Source organism: Talpa europaea (assembly GCF_964194135.1).
Source record: "Talpa europaea genome assembly, chromosome: 8".
NCBI classification, from domain to species: domain Eukaryota; kingdom Metazoa; phylum Chordata; class Mammalia; order Eulipotyphla; family Talpidae; genus Talpa; species Talpa europaea.
The window spans coordinates 59,039,443-59,058,856 of record NC_140075.1 but is presented as its reverse complement, the minus strand read 5'-3'; the positions used below and the strand labels follow the sequence as shown (position 1 = coordinate 59,058,856).

Below are 19,414 nucleotides of genomic sequence, written 5' to 3'. Positions count from 1 at the left end.
ATGAGTGCTTCATGGGATGTCACTCAAAGCCTGATATTTACCAACATTTAATGCTTAAATTATCACAGCCACTTTGTTAAAAATTCAAACAAGACAGAATAGTTTAAAGCAAAAATGCTGCATCTACTTTCCACACCATTTTTAGAAGTTACTGTAAAAATTTTTACCTGTATCCTTATAGAGGTTTTCTGTGGAGTTACATATTCTTTCATGTATATAACACAGACAAATCAGTTTTCATGTGTTTTTTTTTCCTTTTATGTAAATGGAACTATATTCTCTTTCTGTTTGTTTTCCCAACAATGTATCTTGGAAATCTTTCCATGGTCAGTCATTGATCTGCCATGTTCTTTTTAACTGCTCCACTGTAAGCTTTAATTGGCTTATCTAGTCCTTTATTTACAGATCTTTAGGTTTTATCCCCCTATTGTTGCAAGTTTTACAATATTACATTTAGCATCCTTAAAATTCTTTTTTCCAGTGTAGAATACATACAAAGATATGTCCATTTTTAATGTTACTAACTACTGTCAAATCACCCTTAAAGGAGATACACAAATTTAAACACCCTGAAGCAGCACATGAGGGTACCCATTTCTTCCCAGTCTTACCAAAAGTAAATATTGCTATTGTGTAGTCAGCATCTAATGATCCTTAACTCTTGGCTTTCATGCTATCATTATTTCTATTAAATATCATGAAGAGTCTAGACAGTTCATGAAGTAAATATAGAAAGAAGATATTGGATTAGAAGAAAATGTATTTGGAAATTCCATGTCTACATAAATAGAAAACATTAATTATTCAAGTTAGTGTATTTACACAATAGAGTACCACTCAGTTATTAAAAATATCAAAATTTTGTCATTTGTGATCACATGGATGCAACTGTAAGGTATTATGATGAGCAAAATAATTCAGAAGATGAAAAGCAAATACTAGATGATTTCACTCATATGTGAAATATAGAGAAACAAAACAAAGGAACAGACAAAACCTATAGACAAAATCAACATTTCCAGAAGGAAATGTTGGCAAGCATATGACTAAGAACTTCTCATCTTGTTTATAAACCAGCAAGAAAAATAAACCTGGTGTGTGTTAGCAGATGAAGAGGGAAGGTCCAGAAATCTACCTGCAAAGGCCTGTGATGAGAGGGTCAAAACATGGGTGGATTTAACTAAGTTTAGGTTGACCTGAGCCGAGATAGTAGAGTCAGGGTGAATCAAAGACAATGAAATAGCCACCAAATTCTATGTTCCTCCTTTAGCTGTTACTAGAAACTGATTGTCCATGGAGGAATACAATTCTCATCCAGGAAGTCCATATATCTTGTATTCTTGCTAATAACATGCAAAAAATGATGAAGCAATTTGACCCATGGTAGCAAATAACTTGATATGTTTCAATCCTCTATTATCCCTTGTGCAGAAGGGGGGCAAAAAGACTATGAGATCCTAAAGGGTGTTAAGTCAAGAAAATAGAAAAAGTCTGGGTTGCCCAATCACTACTTGGATGAACAGCCACCAACTAGGAATACATTGTGCATAGTTACATGAGCAAAATATAATTTTATTTTAGTTACCTGAAATTTCATGATGTCTTATTAAAGAAACTAGAGTTACTAAAACTAAAAATAGGGAGAGAGAAAAATAAGTCTGACGAGAGAAACCAATTTTATAAGTCCTTATAAGCATTATTAAGAATCTGGACTTCGTTGAAAGTGCAATGGAAAGACTTTGAAGTGTTTTAGGTGATTTAGTGTTATGCATTTAGAACGATCAATCTGATTGAATTATAGAAAATGGGTTAAAAGTATGAAGCGTAAGACAAGGAGATAAACTGGACTGTATTGCATCAATCCATTTTGATATTATATTGGATTACTTGAAGATGATGTTAGCATAAGCAGAATTGAACAGATTCAGAGATATTTGAAGATAAGGCCCATCGGGGGAAAAAAAGGTAAGACCCATTGATCGGCTGCTTTTGAAGGCAGAGAGAATAAGACTGGCTCTCAGAATTTTACCTTTAGAACTACAAGATTATACATACTATAAGAGGAGTTCATTCATAAATTTTTAAAAGCATTCATTATAAATCAAATACAGGGAAGATGATGAGTTGGATATTGTATATTAAGGATTTGAAATGGACATGCTTGGTAGGTATTTGGATACATAGTAGAGAGAAACCTGATACTTAAGTTATCTTAACTACTTTTTACATTTTCCCATAAGCAAATTATATTATTCCTATTAATGATACCAGGCAATAAAGGGCACTAAAACTGGCCAAGGACAGTATCCAAATAGTTTAGTGGTCAGGTGAGTTCTTCACTGGAGCACACACTTGCAAGACCACTCAGATTCAGGGAACAACAATAATGGGATGTATTTAACAAACAAGGGGAAGCAAAGAGTCACTGAAGCAAGTGGTCACCCGAAGCAGTGTCTACTGTTTTGAAATTCTAAATACAAACATCATCTAAGACAGCATCTTCCCACCACTGAGGGCCTGGAGCACTATGCAGATAATAGGCCAGAATTCAACTCAGAAAGGCAGCAGAAGACCAACAGAAGACACCAGAACTGCTGAGATGAACCAGCACAGTATCAGATAAACAACACTGAAACAGCAGCTGGCAGCGGCCAAATGACCTGACAAAAGGCTCACACTCACAGCTCAGTGGCGCGCCCAGCTCCTGCACTCACAGCTCAGTGGGTGCCCAGCTCCTGCTCTTTGCCTTCCCCTATGGGCAGGCGGAAACAGCAACAAAGCTGGAAACAGTTTCAGTTCCTAGGCTACCTGCAAAGCCTCCGAGCTTTTCTTTGAGGTTGGCTCTGGAAACCTCTCCATGTCCTGCAGAGGCCTGAAATTGCCTTCTGGAAAATGGACATGGCAGGAGCAGAAATGGCTGACTGCACAAAGGCTGACATATGAAAACACTAAAATTCAAAAAAACGCTGAATCCCTGGGGTTGCTTCTGCAGGCCATTATATTTCCTATCAGAGTCTCCACCCCCACTGATACTTAAGCGATTTTCACCTGGGGCTATTCATCCTCACCAGAGCCACTCACCAGTGGGCTTACCTCAGCATTCAGCTTTAGCCCCAGGTTACACAAAGACTAGGGGACTTTTATTTAATGGATTGTCTAGGCAAGTCACTTATTTTTGCAGGTTTTGAGCAGGTGGCTAAAACAAGAGATAAGTGGAAGTAGTTTTAAATAAATGATGAGGTCTGGGAGCAGACTAGGGCCAGTTAAGAAATACACTAGTTGGGCCTCCCAGGTGGCACAGAGATTAAAGTCTCAGTGCTGTCAAGCTATTGCCAGCCACTGAGGCATGTGTTCAATCCCCAGCCAGGGAGCTAACTCACACATGGCATAGCAGACCCCCTCCTGTCTTGCCTACTGCTCCCCTCAGCAGTGTATTTCAGAAAACCTGCCTTTTTTCTCCCCACTCTGTCTCTGGTGAATCCTCTCAGGCCCCGCATCTCCCACCGACACCCTAGTTCTTGTATGCATAAACAAATGAAAATACATTTTTTTTTAAAAAGAAATGTACTAGGTAAGGTAACTAGAGGAAACAGAAAACACATTTGGCAGTGATGTGTGCCTGTCTTAGCCTACCTTAACCAACATGTGGTTAGGCAGATCTTTGTTTTTATTTTCTTTGCAAAATGCCCTCAGTAATAACCATGAGGAGACTTTAGGGAGAAAAGCGTATTACTTACGGGACCTGGAACCTGCAAGGCACACCTGGGGTCACACAGTGAGGTGGGTGTGGGGAGGCAGAGAGAGAAAGAATCAGGTGTGATTGCCAATGGGATTCTACTTCTTATTGGAGTAGAGGGTGGGAGCCTAGGGTTTCTTGGTTTCATTTTTTTTGATGAATTTATTTATTTAATTTTAATTACTTATGCATACAACAACTGGGGTGCAGGCCAGAGGTGTGGGGGGGTCAGAGGATTCACCAGAGACAGCGTGGGGAGCAGAACAGGCAAACTGACTGAAATACACTGCTGAGGGGAGTAGCAGGCAAGACAGGAGAGGTCTGCTGTGCCATGTGGGTAGCTCCCTGGGGAGGGATAGAACTCAGGGGGTGACAGCCTGAGACTCAACATCCAGGCCACTGTGGAGGCCCTTTATTGATGAATTTAAAACAAGATAGTGAACATTTAAAGGGCAGGAAGAGATACAGCAGCTAAAATGGTCAGTTACTGAAAGCAACCAAGATCTCTAAGAAGAAAGAGTGTGGGCTTGAGGGTAGCCTTGCTCTTTGTGTAGTCCTGGGGCTGACTGTGTGTTTATTTGAGATAGCCATCTTTGAAGTGGATAGCTAAGCAATTAAAGTTTACATTGGCACTTACATTACAAAAAGAAAAACAGATGCTAGGTTGATACTACACAAGGGACAACTATTTATAGACATCTTAGTGGGATTAAATGAAGCATCCAGGGACTGGCAGCAGCAGAAATGACCGCTCAGCCTGAAAGGACAAGAGACAGAAATGAACAGTGAGACCTGGAGCAAGGGAGGGGGTTGCAAGATATTAAATAGTCCAGGACATAATTACCACCAGAATTTTCATGATGTGGCAGATAAGAGAAGTGGAAGAAATATCTACATGTCTCTCTTCTCTCTCAACTCAGCCAGTTCTTGCAATACTCTCTAATTTCAATTAAAGCCTGAGGCTCAAAAGGGCTACATAATGCAGTCCACAGGGGTCAGGCCAGAGGGCACAGGACAGAAAAGGGCCTGAAATAGAGCAAATGGAGATAAAACAAGACAGCAAGAGAAGTGAATGGTGGATGATAAAGTGAGGACACTGATACAGTCCTCTCTCTCAAAAATATTGGGTATGATCAGGAAGAGGTAAGTTTATAGTCGAGAGAAAATATGTTAAGAAAGAAACCTTGGCAACATGGATGGAGCTGGAAGCGATAATGCTAAGTGAAGTATGTCAGAAGGAGAAAGATAAATACCAGATGGGGTTGCTAATATGTGGAATATAAATTAAGTCAAGCAAGAGTCAGATAAAGGCAAACTTAAAAACTAATCCTTGATAGTTGACTATAGAACTGAAGCACCAAGGAGGGGGTCAGGCAGTCAGGAAGGAGTAAAAACAGAGGGAAGAAGCACAGTGGTCTATGGTGGTGGACTATGGGTGAGTTGGTGGTGGGTGGACTATAGTGGCAATACCAAATACTACCTCCATTAAAAATAATTTAGGGGCGTCCCTGGTGGCGCAGGCGTTGAGCGCTGCAGGCCATTGAGCGCCGCACTGTGAAGCTGTCTGCAGCCTCTGCAGCACAGGTTCCATCCCAGCTGGCCTGCGAGAATCCCACATGGCAAAGCAGACTTCTCCTGTCGAAGCAGACCTCTCCTGTCTTGCCCGCTGCTCTCCTCGGCAGTGTATTTCGTCAGTCCGCCTGTTCTGTTCCCTGCTCTGTCTCTGGGGAATCCTCTCACCCTCCTGCGCATCTGGCCTGTACCTTAGTTCTTGTATAAAAATAAACAAATCTTTAAAATTAAAATAATTTAATCAATTAAATAACCAAAAATAAAGGGGGGGGAAAGCAACATATTTATTTATTTCAAAAGATATATTTATTTATGCATACAAGAACTGGGGTACAGGCCAGAGGTATGAGGGGGTGAGAGGATTTACCAGAGACAGAGTGGGGAAAAGAACAGGCAGATTGACCAAAGTACACTGCTGAGGGGAGCAGCGGGCGAGTCAAGAGAGATCTGCTGAGCCATGTGAGTAAACTCCCTGGCCGGGGATCAAACTTGTGCTGCAGTGGCTGCAGATAGTTTCTTCTTAGGTTGTGTGTCTTAACCCCTTGCACCACCAGGGAGGCCCGAAAGCAACATATTTAAAAACAGAAAATGGAAGGAACCTAGACTAAGGATAATAGCCCCTATGAGCTTATGAGCCCATATAAAGTTCTTCTACAAAATAAATAAATAGACAAATCTTAAAAAAAAAGACAATCTGAAACGTCCAGTTTTAGAAGGAGAGGATAATGTTAAAGGCCATTTTCTGTATTCCGTCTTTACATAGGCCCACATAGTGGCTAATTATCTTCATTGCCCAACTATAGAAGTAGTCTAGCTTAAGGGTGTCTGGTTTGATTCACTTCCATGCAAATTATATGGCATAAAATCTCAATAACAAAGTTATTGCCTATTTGCCCCCATGTCCTAGATATATGGACTGATTTAAATTGTCCTGTCTTAAAAGAAGGCGAGAATGGAATGATATATCTAAATGCTCGTATTTCAAATATTTGGTTTTAGTTTGTGTTTTCCAGCTTAAATTTGACCTTTAAAATGACATATATCTCATGACAAGAAGCTTGGGTAAATTTTTTTTGAATATATGTGCTTTACAAAAGTCACAATGAAATATGATGGAGAAATGAAACCAGCTAATGCCAACTGGGATGTGAAGCTAGTGTGAACAGTTACTTTACATTTCTGTATTGCAGTTGCGTTTTCCACATTTTTAATAAATAATTCAACTTTTACATGGACCTAGCAGTGCACTAGAAATATGACAAAGAGCCACTCATGTCAGTGAAAAGAAAATTTCACTGATTATCTTGGTGTTTTTTGAATCAGTTTTTCAGAAACTGCTTATCATTTGCTTATACCATTCAAGGCATCATTATGGTGAGCTGCAATGAAATGATAAATAATTGTATCCTAGATTTTGTACATATCCTTAGATTTGTAGAATTGTATCCTTAGATTTTTCTACCTATCAAATCACCCCAAAACTTACCAATGTAAAGCAACCATTGTATTGCCTAATACAGCAGATGGGTTCTTTCTTTGATCTGAACTAGTACATCTGGGTTCTTTGATCTGAACTAGTACAAAACTTACCGATGTAAAGCAGCCATTTGTATTGCCTAATACAGCAGATGGGTTCTTTCTTTGATATGAACTAGTACATCTGGGTTCTTCAGAACTTTCAGGTGAGTCTGGAATCTACAAGATCAAGAATACATCACTCACATATCTGGTAGTTGGCAGGGTGGCAGAAGAAGCTGGCTGTCAGTCATGGCACCTCAGTTCTCTCCACAGGCCTCTCTGGTGGCTGGAGTTAGCTGACAGCAGCCCTTAAGTGTTGATTGTTGAATTATCAGGAATTTTAAGGTAATCGCTAAACTGTGGTGGCTTATGGCTTGTGGTGGCCACTCCCCAAGGAAGTGGGGTCACCTGGATATTAATCCTTACCTGTGACAAGACCAAACAAAGACATGCAGATAGACATTTTTTAAAAATGGTTCATTTACAGGACCTTCTTGGTGGCATAGGGGTTAAGTCTCAGCATTATCATGGTATCACTGCTGAGGCCCTGGCCAGGGAGATAACCCACAGGGCGCAGTAGACCTCTCCTGTCTCATCTGTTGCTTCCCTTAGCAGTGTATTCCAGTAGATTGTCACCTCTGGCCTATAACCCAGTTCTTGTATGCATAAATGAGTAAAAATAAAAATCTTTAAAAAATTTTTTAAAAAGATTCATTTACAAAGGAGGGAGAATGGAAGGGGGGAAGATGGTAAGAGAGAGAGGAAGAGAGAGAAAGACTATAAATTGACTAACATGTGGTCAAATACGATCCCTCCAGCTAACCAGCAGTACAAGGCCACCAGTTATATACCAAACATAGCTTGTTGATCCTGCCCCTACTTCCCCTGCTCAGGAAACCTGGCTTAGGCACCCTGGGACTTGGGGTCCAAGGTGAATGCATTTAACTGGGGATAGGGAACATGACACCTCTCCAAATCAGTCATAGTAAGAATATTTACACCATGGACATTGGGAATCCCCGACCTGCAATTCTTAAATATTTACAAGCATGCCATTGCTTCCAACAGACTGGCATGGGCTCATTCACATGTTACCCTCAGGACTTCAATAGTGGCAAGAAAAGGCAAAAACGTTTTTGTCCGATTATCCTATTGGACAAAACTCAAAGACAAATGACAAATGGCCAAGTCCAAAGTAACCAACCATTGATTCATACAATAGTTTTGTGAGTATCAAAGGCATTATTTTGGGTAAAAATAAATAGCCAGTATAAAGAGAAAACTCATTGTATGATCCCATTTTTATGACATTCTCAAAAAGACAAAGCTGAATAGAAATTCTTAACAATAAAAATAAACACCTCATGGTCACTTATACAGTCATTCTTTGACTCAGTACTATTACTGAATCACCTGCCATTGCCTATGTTTTGTACCAGGTCTGGGCATACACCAATGATGCTGAGAGATTCTGTTTTTACCACATGGAGACTATAGTTTTGGGTAGAGAGAAGGGAAGGAGAAAGAAACAATATGTAAATGAAAGAATTAAAAAGTCAAATTGCAATGAGTGTTATGAAGGAAGCAATAATGTCATGAGATGAAAATTAAAAATGAGGAATGTGTAAAGATCACACTAGATGAATTAAAATCACTCTGGATGAAGTAATGAATGAATTAAATAACAGAAGTTTGGAGACCAGCTTTTGTAACAGTTAAGGGAAAATAATGAAGATTTAGAAAGGAAAGTTAAAATGGAAATAATTTGGTAAATTGGAAATGTTTTAGAGGCAGGCCAGGCAGATTTGAAGATTGGAGTGAGATCAAAAGGAACTAACTTTCTGGCTGAGACCACTGGGTCACTAGAAATGTCATTACTTTGGAAGAAGTAGACAAAGGGAGGAATAGATTCAGAATCACAAGAAATCCCAAGACTATAGACTCCACATGGGCAAGAACTGAATCTCTCAGGATTGCTACTGTATCACCAGGACCTGGCACAGAACCTAGCAAATGGTAGATGATTATAGAATAGTACTGATTCAGTGAATGAATACATAAATAACCATGAGGTGGTACTGTTTAGTGTGGGAATGGCGCATATTAAAGAGCTCCCCAAAAACAAATGTTGGAGAGGATGCAGAGAAAAAGGAATGCTATAACATTATTAGTGGGAATATAAACTGGTACAGTTATTTTGAAAGTGATCTCGATTTATCTTAAATGAAAATACCTTATGACCTAGCAATCCTGCTTTTGAGCTTCTATCATATGAAACCATCAAATCAAGAAATTATATGCTTTACAATGTTGATTGCAGCATTATTCTCAAAAGCTTGGTTATAGAAAGAATTTGAGTGTCCACTGATAGAAGACATACTGTGTTTCAAAAGTTAACCATTTTTGGGTCTCCCTGGTGGTGCAAGGGGTTAAGCACCGCACTATGAAGCAATCCTCAGCCTCTGCAGCAGGAGTTCGATCCCTGGCTGGCCAGAGAGCAACCCATCACTGCTCCCCTCAGCAGTGTATTGCAGTCAGCCTGCCTGCTCTGTTCCCCACTCTGTCACTGGTGAATCCTCTCACTGCCCCCCCACCCCAACCCGCCGCATCTCTGGCTTGTACCCCAGCTCATGTATGCATAAATATATATATTTTTTAAAGTTAACCATTCAATCTGAAAGGCTGGGGGGGGGAGGCAAATATTGTTTAAAAAATTTAAAGAAATGATGTTAAAATAAAAAAAAGTTAACCATTTTCCTATGTCACCTGAAAACTTATTCAGTCCTTCTCTCAGTTATCTTTACACAACATCTGAAGCAAGTTGCGTCTATATTGAAGCAATTCTATCCACTTACGATTAATATATTCTGAAGTATTGAGCAGAAATACTCAATACTCAAAATGGATTTTTATTTTTATCAGGATGTGGTCCTAAAATACTAATAATCTGCGAACACCTGACTTCAGAATCCATAAGAAAAGCAGAGTGTGGAACACAGTAAATTATTTAGCTGGGTTGGTATATCCCATCAACTTTGATCCCCCTGTGGAGCAAAGTAAATTTCCAACTTTGGTTCCAAAGATCGCACATTCCAGGGAATAGTGAAGTCTTTGTGTAGCTTAATACAGCAGGAAATTAAACTGGAGATCTTGGTCATTATATTAGTATATTTACTACTTCTTTGAAATCTGCTTATCAATTTAGAATATCTCTCTCTCAAGAGAAAGGGAGTTAAGGACACAATTGTTTTCACTTCTGAAATAGGCAAAGTTTACAGGAAATACAAAAATGAACACACATATTTGGAAATTTGGCAAATTCAGTTCTGTCATTTTCCTTCCAACCATGATATATATTTTGCTAAAAATATTGTTTTAGCCTTAAAATAACTAAAGAGTAAATGAATTCCTGATTTTTTTGGTAGCATACTATGTAGTATGGAGTTTGAAAACATTTATCATCAGTATTTTCAGGAAAAGGAAGAAGTAAAGGATTAGACAAAAGAAAATTCTAATTCTTAAAGGTCCACTGGCAGGTTTACATTTCTTCTGATATATTTTCTTCAGACTCTGAGCCTATGGACCATTGCTGAGGGATATAATCACTTTAAACAATGGAAAAAAAGGGACAAGGTGGGAGGCTGGTTATAAAATGAGAGCAGAGGTAATGTTTCTCATTTCTCCAGCACTACATTCCCCCCTTGTGATGTTCACCTCATTTGCATCACAGGGAAACAATTTGAAAGTTCTTACCATTTTGTTTTGGGGAAAACAACCAAATTGTGTTAATAACTCCCACAGCAAGATGACTTCACTTCACAAAGGAAGTTCTTTAATTGGCTATTCCAATCTACGTGATTGGTTATCTGAGATTTGGGGGCGTGTGGTATGATATTTAATATTTGTTTTATGGGATCTTATGATTCACTCTTGGAAAAAAAACCAATGGATTCTGGAGGTCTCTCTTCTTAAACTTGTTATTACTCCCCTGGGATTTCTCTCAAAACTGGTACGTGGATTTAATTGCAAATACATGTTATCACTCAAAGTGTTAAAGACAGTATAAAGTTACTACTAGAATTAAGTTGACTTCGGTTCTTAAATATGAGAACTTGGAGGTAACATGTAAGATTTTAAAGTGTAAAACAAAATATCAAACTGATTATTGACGCTGATAACACAGTGATGGATTGAGCCATCCTGTCAAGGTGAACATGTTGGTGATATAGTTCTGAAAGAACAAAGATGATGATGGGGTATAGGATGGGCCACAAAATTGTTATTTTTGTTTTATTTTTAAAAAATTATTTATTTATACAACTGGGGTACAGGCAGAGGAGCAAGAGAATTCACCAGAAACAGAGTGGAGAGCAGAACAGGCAGACAGACTGAAGACACTGCTGAGGGGAGCAGCGGGCAAGACAGGAGAGGTCTGCCTTGCCATGTGGGTATCTCCCTGGTCAGCGGGAGTCAAACTTGCCCTGCAGAAGCTGCGGACAGCTTCGCAACGCTGTGCTCAACCCGCTGCGCCACCGGGGAGGCCCAAAATTGTTATTTTAATGCTAGGCAGACTTCCCTAGATATAAGGAAGGTTCCTAAGTGAGCAATATACAGTGGTATGTGTTTTCTGAGTAGGCAGGCCACAATCGACCAGCATTGTGCCCTTGTCACACTAACTTGTTATTAGGATGTGGTTTCTTCACTAAAAAGTTAAGATAATCATAGTACTTCCTTTGCAGCATTGTTGTAAGGATAAATGAGATAGTAGTTATTTAGTACTGTGTTTTGTGTGAAGTTAACTAAGCAATTTTTCTTCTTGCATTATATAAATATAGAATGCTGCATTTTTTTCTTACTGAGGACCTTTTCTAGCTTGTAACTCTCTTTTTTTTTTAAAGATTTATTTATTTATGCATACAAGAACAGGGGTACAGGCCAGAGATACAGTGGGGGTGAGAGGATTCACCAGAGACAGAGTGGGGAACAGAACAGGCAGATTGACTGATGTACGCTGCTGAGGGGAGCAGCAGGTGAGTCAGGAGAGGTCTGCTGCGCCATGTGGGTAGCTCCCTGGCTAGGGATCAAACTCATGCTGCAGTGGCTGCAGAGAGCTTCATAGGTTGCGTCTTAACCCCTTGTGCCACCAGGGAGGCCCCTAGCTTGTAACTCTTGCATCCGCATTATTATATATTTATGTGATTTTGAATCACGTATCAATGCAAAGTGGCTAAACCAAGTCTTTCATGTCTGAAAAACTTTATCCAGTCTGGCTAATTATCTACACAGTGACAAGAAGCCAATTTCCCCATAAAAATAGGGTCTCTTCATTGCCAGCTCATTTTCTTTTTTTTTTTTTCATGCATTTGATTGACTCTTTCCAAGCCTCCCATCTCCATCACCATCACAAAAACCTTTAATTTTTTTTTGTTTGTGTATCTGTGAGCAACCTTCAACTTGACCTGAAGGAGAAGCTTCTACAATTTGATCTCTAGTCTTGTTAATTTTACTTTTCTCTTTCTACTTGAATGAATGCCTTTTAGTTAAATGCCTGAGTTCAGAAAAATCAATTTCAGAGTCCAGAAAGTACCACATATAAATTTCATATTTCTTCTTAAATGGAAAGCTGGTTTCACATTCCACTTTATCTTTATTTAGATAGAGACCTATAATTGCTTGCTTTCCAAAGTCAGTCACCAAGGAAAGGTTATCTCCAAAAACCTTTTGGTCTAAGACAAGGCACTACTTAATTCTCCATTCTAAATCTGAAATCATTTCGTAATGAAACATTAAAGAATACCTTCCTCTTTAAGAATGATACCACTGGAAATATACTTCTTGCTCTTGTTTACCCTACTTTCTTTCTTTTTTACAGATTAAGGCAAAGGAATTCTAAAGACTGGAAGTAACTATAGGTGAAAACAGAAAGACCATTGAAGAGCCATATGGGGCTTCTTTTCTACTTCCTTTTTTTGGTCAAAATCTACTTCATTGTTTTAATAAATTATAGGCTTAATATATTGTGGGTATATTATTATAGTTCATCCTAACTTCATTTTATTTTACTTTATTTTTTATCTCAATGTCTTCTAGGTTGTTAATCTGTACTGAAATAGATATTTTCCCATTCTAATTGGCTTTACCCCAACAGAAGCAAAACTTTTTATTTGACTTTTAATTATAATAGTATGATAGTACAGCTAATATTTATTTATCAATTTATTTCTTACATAGCTCTTTTATAGAGTGATACAACAAAAAAGAAATAAAAAATTCAGAGAACTTTGGTGAATTGCCTGAGAAAAGAATCCTATCATTTTGGACCCAGTTTAAATCCCCATGCCTACAGATTGTTTGGTGCATAATTTGGAACAAATAATTGGAACAAATGGACAAATATTTAAATAAAGAGTAAGTATACCAAAGCCAGAAATTAAACTCAGATCTTCTGATATCATTGGTTCTGTTTATATTATTGCATCCTGTGCACAATTTCATTCTGCTTTACTTGAAGACTGGTTAAACACACAACTGTGGATATGAAGATGATTTTCTCTAACTATGAAAAAAACACTTTTGGATTGGTTTTAGAGATATTCTGCCTGTACTTGTAGAGGTAAACTGAGGAAATTCAATGAAACTAACTGTAGACAAAGTTTTTTGGCTAGAAAACTGGCTTAATACATTTACCAGTTTGCAAATTCTTGTCAGGCCTATAAACACATTAAGTATGGGAAGATGTTTTAAAAGGCAAAAGTCTCTAAGCTATAATACTAAAAAAGCAACTAGAATTTTTATATTTTTATATGATCTAAATATTTGAAAGCCCTACCTTGATTGAAAAATGTATTTTAACTAGCTTCCATTGAGTTTGGATATAGACACACAGGGAGTTCTTCCCAACTTCTGAATTCTGAGGAGGAGCTTCATTTAAGAGAGTACTTCCTAGATATCTGAGTGTTTCAATTAGCTTTTATATGAATAGATATAAAATTGCTTTTCAAATTTGCATCTGGATGTATATTTATATATACATAAATATGGAATTTAGAGTTTGGAAAGCAATTTCATATCTTATTTAATTTTAGAATATAGTTTTTAATATATGTCATTTTTTAAAGAGTGAGTTATAGTTCCCTAAAATTGTTGATGTATTTTAGCCTATGAGGAAGAATTCTGATCAGAAAAGCCAATTAAGCATTTGTTAGCTTCATAATATTAAAAATTAAGTTTTCATTAAATTTCTAATAAATCTGCCAAAATTCTACTGATATTTCCCAGATAATGCTTATTTTACATACATATATTATTGTATATATTTTCTATTTCTTTTGTGTCTAGACTTTACCTTTATTTCCCCCAGTTTCTGCTAAGATGTTATCTACTTAGTGAGGCTCTCTATACCCACCTGGTTAGTCCACATTCCTTTGCTTTGCTTTATTCTCTATATACAACTTAGCACTAACTGACACAATTTATATATTATATTATATTATATTATATTATATTATATTATATTATATTATATTATATTAATTTATTTATTAAAGATTTATTTATTTTGTGCATACAAGAACTGGGGTAGAGGCCAGAGGTGTGTGCGTTGGGGGGGGTGGTGAGAGGATTCACCAGAGACAGAGTGGGGAATAGAATAGGCAGATTGAAATACACTGCTGAGGGGAGCAGCTGGCAAATCAGGAGAGGTCTGCTGCACCATGTGGGTAGCTCCCTGGCCAGGGATTGAACTCATGCTGCAGCTGCCCCAGACAGCCTCACAAGCTGTGTCCCAACCGCTTGCACCAGCAGGGAGGCCCTATATTTTATTTAGTCATGTTTAATTACCACTACCAATCCTTACACCTTCCCCTCTAGGACATAAACCAAATGAGGGTGGAACATAATATTTCTCTCTCTTTTTTCATTGTCTTGCTTTTGGAGTATATTAGATTGCATAGTATAGAGCAGGTGACTTATGTAATTTGTGACTGAGTTTGTTACAAAAAATATGCTATTCAGTAGGTTTTGGAAGCACATTTTTATTATTGTGGCATTGGCCCTTAATAGAGAAAACATAGATTATAAAATCATTGGCAAAATATAAATTTAATTAGCAAAAATATCATGCTAATTAAAATTACATCTTTGAAGAGTAAGTAGCATGTCAAAATAAGTATCAATAGTATCAAATTCAAGAACTATAAAAGGGAAATCTCACTGAAAAAAGTAAACAGTGCAACTATGATACTATAAGAACTATATTTGTTTAAAGATAATGTGTTTCTGAGGTTCTAGGAAGAAACTTCTTTCACTGATAAATCATATAACACACTATTATAATAACTAATTGCTTAAAGACAGAAAAGTGAATATAATCTGTTGCTGATACTAATTTAAATTGTTAGAAATTAATTTTTTCTCATCTTATTACTGCAGGTAAATCAAATTCATGGTCACATTTCCCTCCTTTCTCTGATGTCCTTTGATTGGGCTGATTTTACACTTGGCCTAAAAAGGCACTAGGCTCTTCTGCTCACTCCCTGCTATTTGTAAACTTAATGTGTAAGTATAGTATATTTGACTTTTAAAGTATTGGTTAAATCTTACACATTTTTACAAAAAAACTTGTTAGAATACAATGGCAAATACTCAACTTCTTTCCTTCCTTCTATATTGACATATCTATTAAACAGAACTATCCATCCACTCATCTATGTGATTATCCATCTATCTATCTATCTATCCCTGTCATTCAATATTGTATCTATCCACAAATACAGAAGTAAAAAGAAATTCATAGTTATAAGAATAATCATAGGAAAAATACAAATTCCTAACAGTAAATGTGAATAATCAATGTCTCATAGACTCACTGTATTATTTTTATAATTATTGGAATGGAAGCATTTATTTGATTTGCAAAATGGTAAAGGACTAATCTTTTAATTATTTGTTCTTCCTCTAGATAACTTCAGCGGCTCAGATTCAATTAATGGATGGAGCAATAAGTCAGTGGTTACTGAATTCATTTTGCTGGGCCTGTCTAGCTCTCGGGAACTCCAACTCTTCCTTTTTTTTATCTTTTCTGTGTTTTATGGTGCTGCAGTGCTGGGAAATGTTCTTATCATCCTAACAGTGACAACTGACTCTCGTTTGCAGACTCCAATGTACTTTCTCCTTAGCAATCTCTCCTTCATTGATGTGTGTCAAGCAACATTTGCCACTCCCAAGATGATTGCAGACTTCCTCAATGAGCACAAGACCATCACCTTTGAGGGATGCATGTCACAGATCTTTTTCTTGCATGTTTTTGGAGGTAGTGAGATGGTACTTCTAGTTGCTATGGCCTATGATAGATATATTGCTATCTGCAAGCCTCTCCACTACATGACCATCATGAGCCGAAGGGTATGTGCTGTTCTGGTGGGGGTCTCCTGGGCCACTGGCATTCTGCACTCAGCCAGCCACCTGGCATTCACAGTCAATCTTCCTTTCTGTGGACCCAACAAGGTAGACAATTTCTTTTGTGACCTCCCCCTCGTGATCAAGCTTGCCTGCTTAGACACCTATGTTTTAGAGATCCTGGTGCTCACCAACAGTGGCCTGCTGTCACTTATCTGTTTCCTCCTTTTGCTCATTTCATACACTGTCATCCTTGCCACTGTCCATCGCCAAGCTTCTGGTGGGATGTCCAAGGCACTTTCTACCCTGTCTGCACACATCACTGTTGTGGTTCTGTTCTTTGGCCCCTTAATTTTCATCTATATTTGGCCCTTTGAAAGCTTTCCAATTGATAAATTTATCTCTGTGTTTTTCACTGTCTTCACTCCTTTTCTTAACCCCATGATTTATACACTGAGAAATAAAGATGTAAAGGAAGCCATGAGAAAGCTAAGGAACCGACATGTGGGTTCCAAGCAGGTTGTTTAGACAACTGTGAGGAGTAACACAAATCCTTATTTATTTTTCTTTGCAATGAACACATATGCTTGTTATTTTTGTGTTTCTATCATTTAGTCTTTCACTACAAGAAGCATGTATCTGGTTATCTAAAGTTGGCAAATACAGTATAGAATCTCATTTTATGGTCCCAGTTCTTGCATTCGTAGCTCACCTCATCTTCCTTGAAACAGCAATGACATATATTAAATACCTAAGCAGTTTTTTTTTTTAATATTTATTTATTTATTTATACTAGCACTGGGTACAGTCAGAAGTGCGTGAGGGTGAAAGGATTCACCAGAGCCAGAGCAGGGAGCAGAACAGGCAAATTGATGAAATACACTGCTGAGGGGAGCAGCGGGCGGCAGGAGAGGTCTGCGGGCCATGTGGGACCCTTGCCCAGCTGCTGGGGATCGAACCAGCGCTGCTGAGGTTGCAGGCAGCTTCAAAACCCAGCGCTCAACCGCTGCACCACCGGGGAGGCCCTACCTAAGCAGTTTTTGTTTTTCTTTAGATGTCCATGTGCGTATGAGGCATTTTTTTATATGTTACTTTAATAAACGTCATTGATTAAGAACAGGTAGTTTGGGTTTTATTAAAATGGGCAATAAGACAAAACTTACGGTCCTATGTTCAGTAAAAGCTTTAAACCCATCAACCTAGCAACAGAAATGTCTACTAACAATTTGGTAATAAAGTCAAATAAAGGTCAAAATAAAATAAAATATTATAAAACACATACATTGCATTAATAATCTTACTTGATGTACTCTAATCAATATAATCCTCATGAAGAGTGGAGTATAGCAAGTCACAAAAAAAATAAATTTGTGTTTCTTTGCAGGCAAGAATGCCATCTGAAAACAGAGACTGATGTTTCGTCCCTTGTCTATGAGAACATCTAATGAAGCCAGAATAACCTTGATTCCAAAATTTAATTAGCATATAATAAGGTTATAATGGAAGATTTTAGGCCAATCTTATTCAAAAACAGGTTACAAAATTCCTTTAAAATACACAGCAACACTAATTGAGGAATTTATAAAAACAGGAAAATAATGATACAGTTAAGATTACCCAGAAATGCAAGGTGGTTTAACATTTGACAATCATTCCATGTAATTTACTATAGTAGCAAAATAAAAGAAATATATGCCTATATCAATTTATGGAAAAAAAGTATTTAATAATACCTTAACATCATTGCTGGAAAAAATTTTCATAAACCAGGAATAGAAAAAATGTGTAGGGCTGTACATTTTAGTATAAGGCATATAATGGTACTTAGTATTAATGCTGCATTTACTCTGCTGGTCTGAAATGCTAGCCTAGAAGGAAGCCAAATGTTAACCCAGAACAAAACCAATGTTAACAAATGCAAATTTAAACCTTGTTTAAATGCAAATATGGAGGGCCTCCCTGGTGGCACAGCAGGTTGAGCACTGAGCTGTGAAGCAGTCCACCAGCCAGGGTGATTCCCACTTGACTTGACAGACCTCTCCTGCCTAGTCCACTGCTCCCCTCAGCAGTGTTTTCCATCTGCCTGTTCTGTTAGCCACTCTCTCTGGTGAATTCGCTCATCCTCCCACTCCTCTGACCTGTACCCCAGTTCTTATATAAATAAATCTTTGGAAAAAAAAAATGCCAACATGGAGTACAGAAGGTTAGGTTCACAGCACAGCTAATTCAGAGGTCAACTAGATGAGTAATTAATTAACCTACTTGATTATCAAAAATCACTTAGAGATGTTTTTAAAGCATGGAATTGCCTGTGCATAATAGAAAACCCAGACCCAAATGGTTGGAGTGATAAATAAATTTCACACGAAAAAAAGTCCAGAGGTAGATTAAACTTAGATATACTATACTTCATAATTTTCTCCATCCTGTCATTGTTGAGTCAGCTTCCTTCATCTCTGCTTTCTAATTTTTTTAAAGATTTATTTATTTATGCATACAAGAACTGGGGTATAGCCAGAGGTGCAGTGGGTGAGAGGATTCACTGATTCACCAGAGACATAGTGGGTAGCAGAACAGGTAGATTGACTGAAATACCCTGCTGAGGGGAGCAGTGGGCAATCAGGAGAGGTCTGCTGCGCCACGTGGGTCATCTACCTGGACGGGGATGGAACTCGGGTTGTGGTAGCTGCGGATAGCTTCATATTGCTGCATTTTAACCACTTGCACCACCAGGGAGTCCTCCATCTTTACTTTCTATTAAGTTCATTTTATTTTATTCTGGCACTGACTGGTGCCTATCCTGAGCCAGTCATCTCAGTTATGAGTGAAGCAGTTATAAGAGTTAAATCTAGCCAGAGTGAAAAACCTGACAGCTCATGGGGTATTGCAAAGAAAACTCAAAATAGGATTGCAAAAATAGTGAGATAAGTTAAAAAGTGCTCTTATATTCCCTAACAAAGATTAAAAGTTAGTCTTAGGATTAAATGGTTTTAAAATAACCTGTTTATCAGAAAAACTCAAGATTATTCATATAATACATGACATAGCCTGTAGCAATTGAATTCAAAATAGCAATAAAAATGTAAATAAATTTACATAAATTAAAAGAGATTTAAATAAAAATTACCAAGATATAAAAAGTAGAGAAATTCAACTCATAATGAGAAGGAAAATTAAAAAATAGAAACAGAC

At 37.7% G+C, this 19,414-nt stretch overlaps 1 protein-coding gene across 1 annotated transcript in view; it reads left to right on the top strand.

Moving 5' to 3' along the window:
• Nucleotides 1-7,828: 7,828 nt before the first annotated feature.
• Nucleotides 7,829-19,414, top strand: part of LOC311175303 (uncharacterized protein) — a gene marked incomplete at both ends in the record, with an annotated part of 64,089 nt that continues 52,503 nt past the window's right edge. Inside the window, 2 exons of the mRNA XM_084240200.1 lie at nt 7,829-8,021; nt 15,786-16,741. Of these exons, the coding sequence (XP_084096326.1) occupies nt 7,829-8,021; nt 15,786-16,741 (1,149 nt within the window). The remainder of the gene's footprint in view (nt 8,022-15,785; nt 16,742-19,414) is intronic.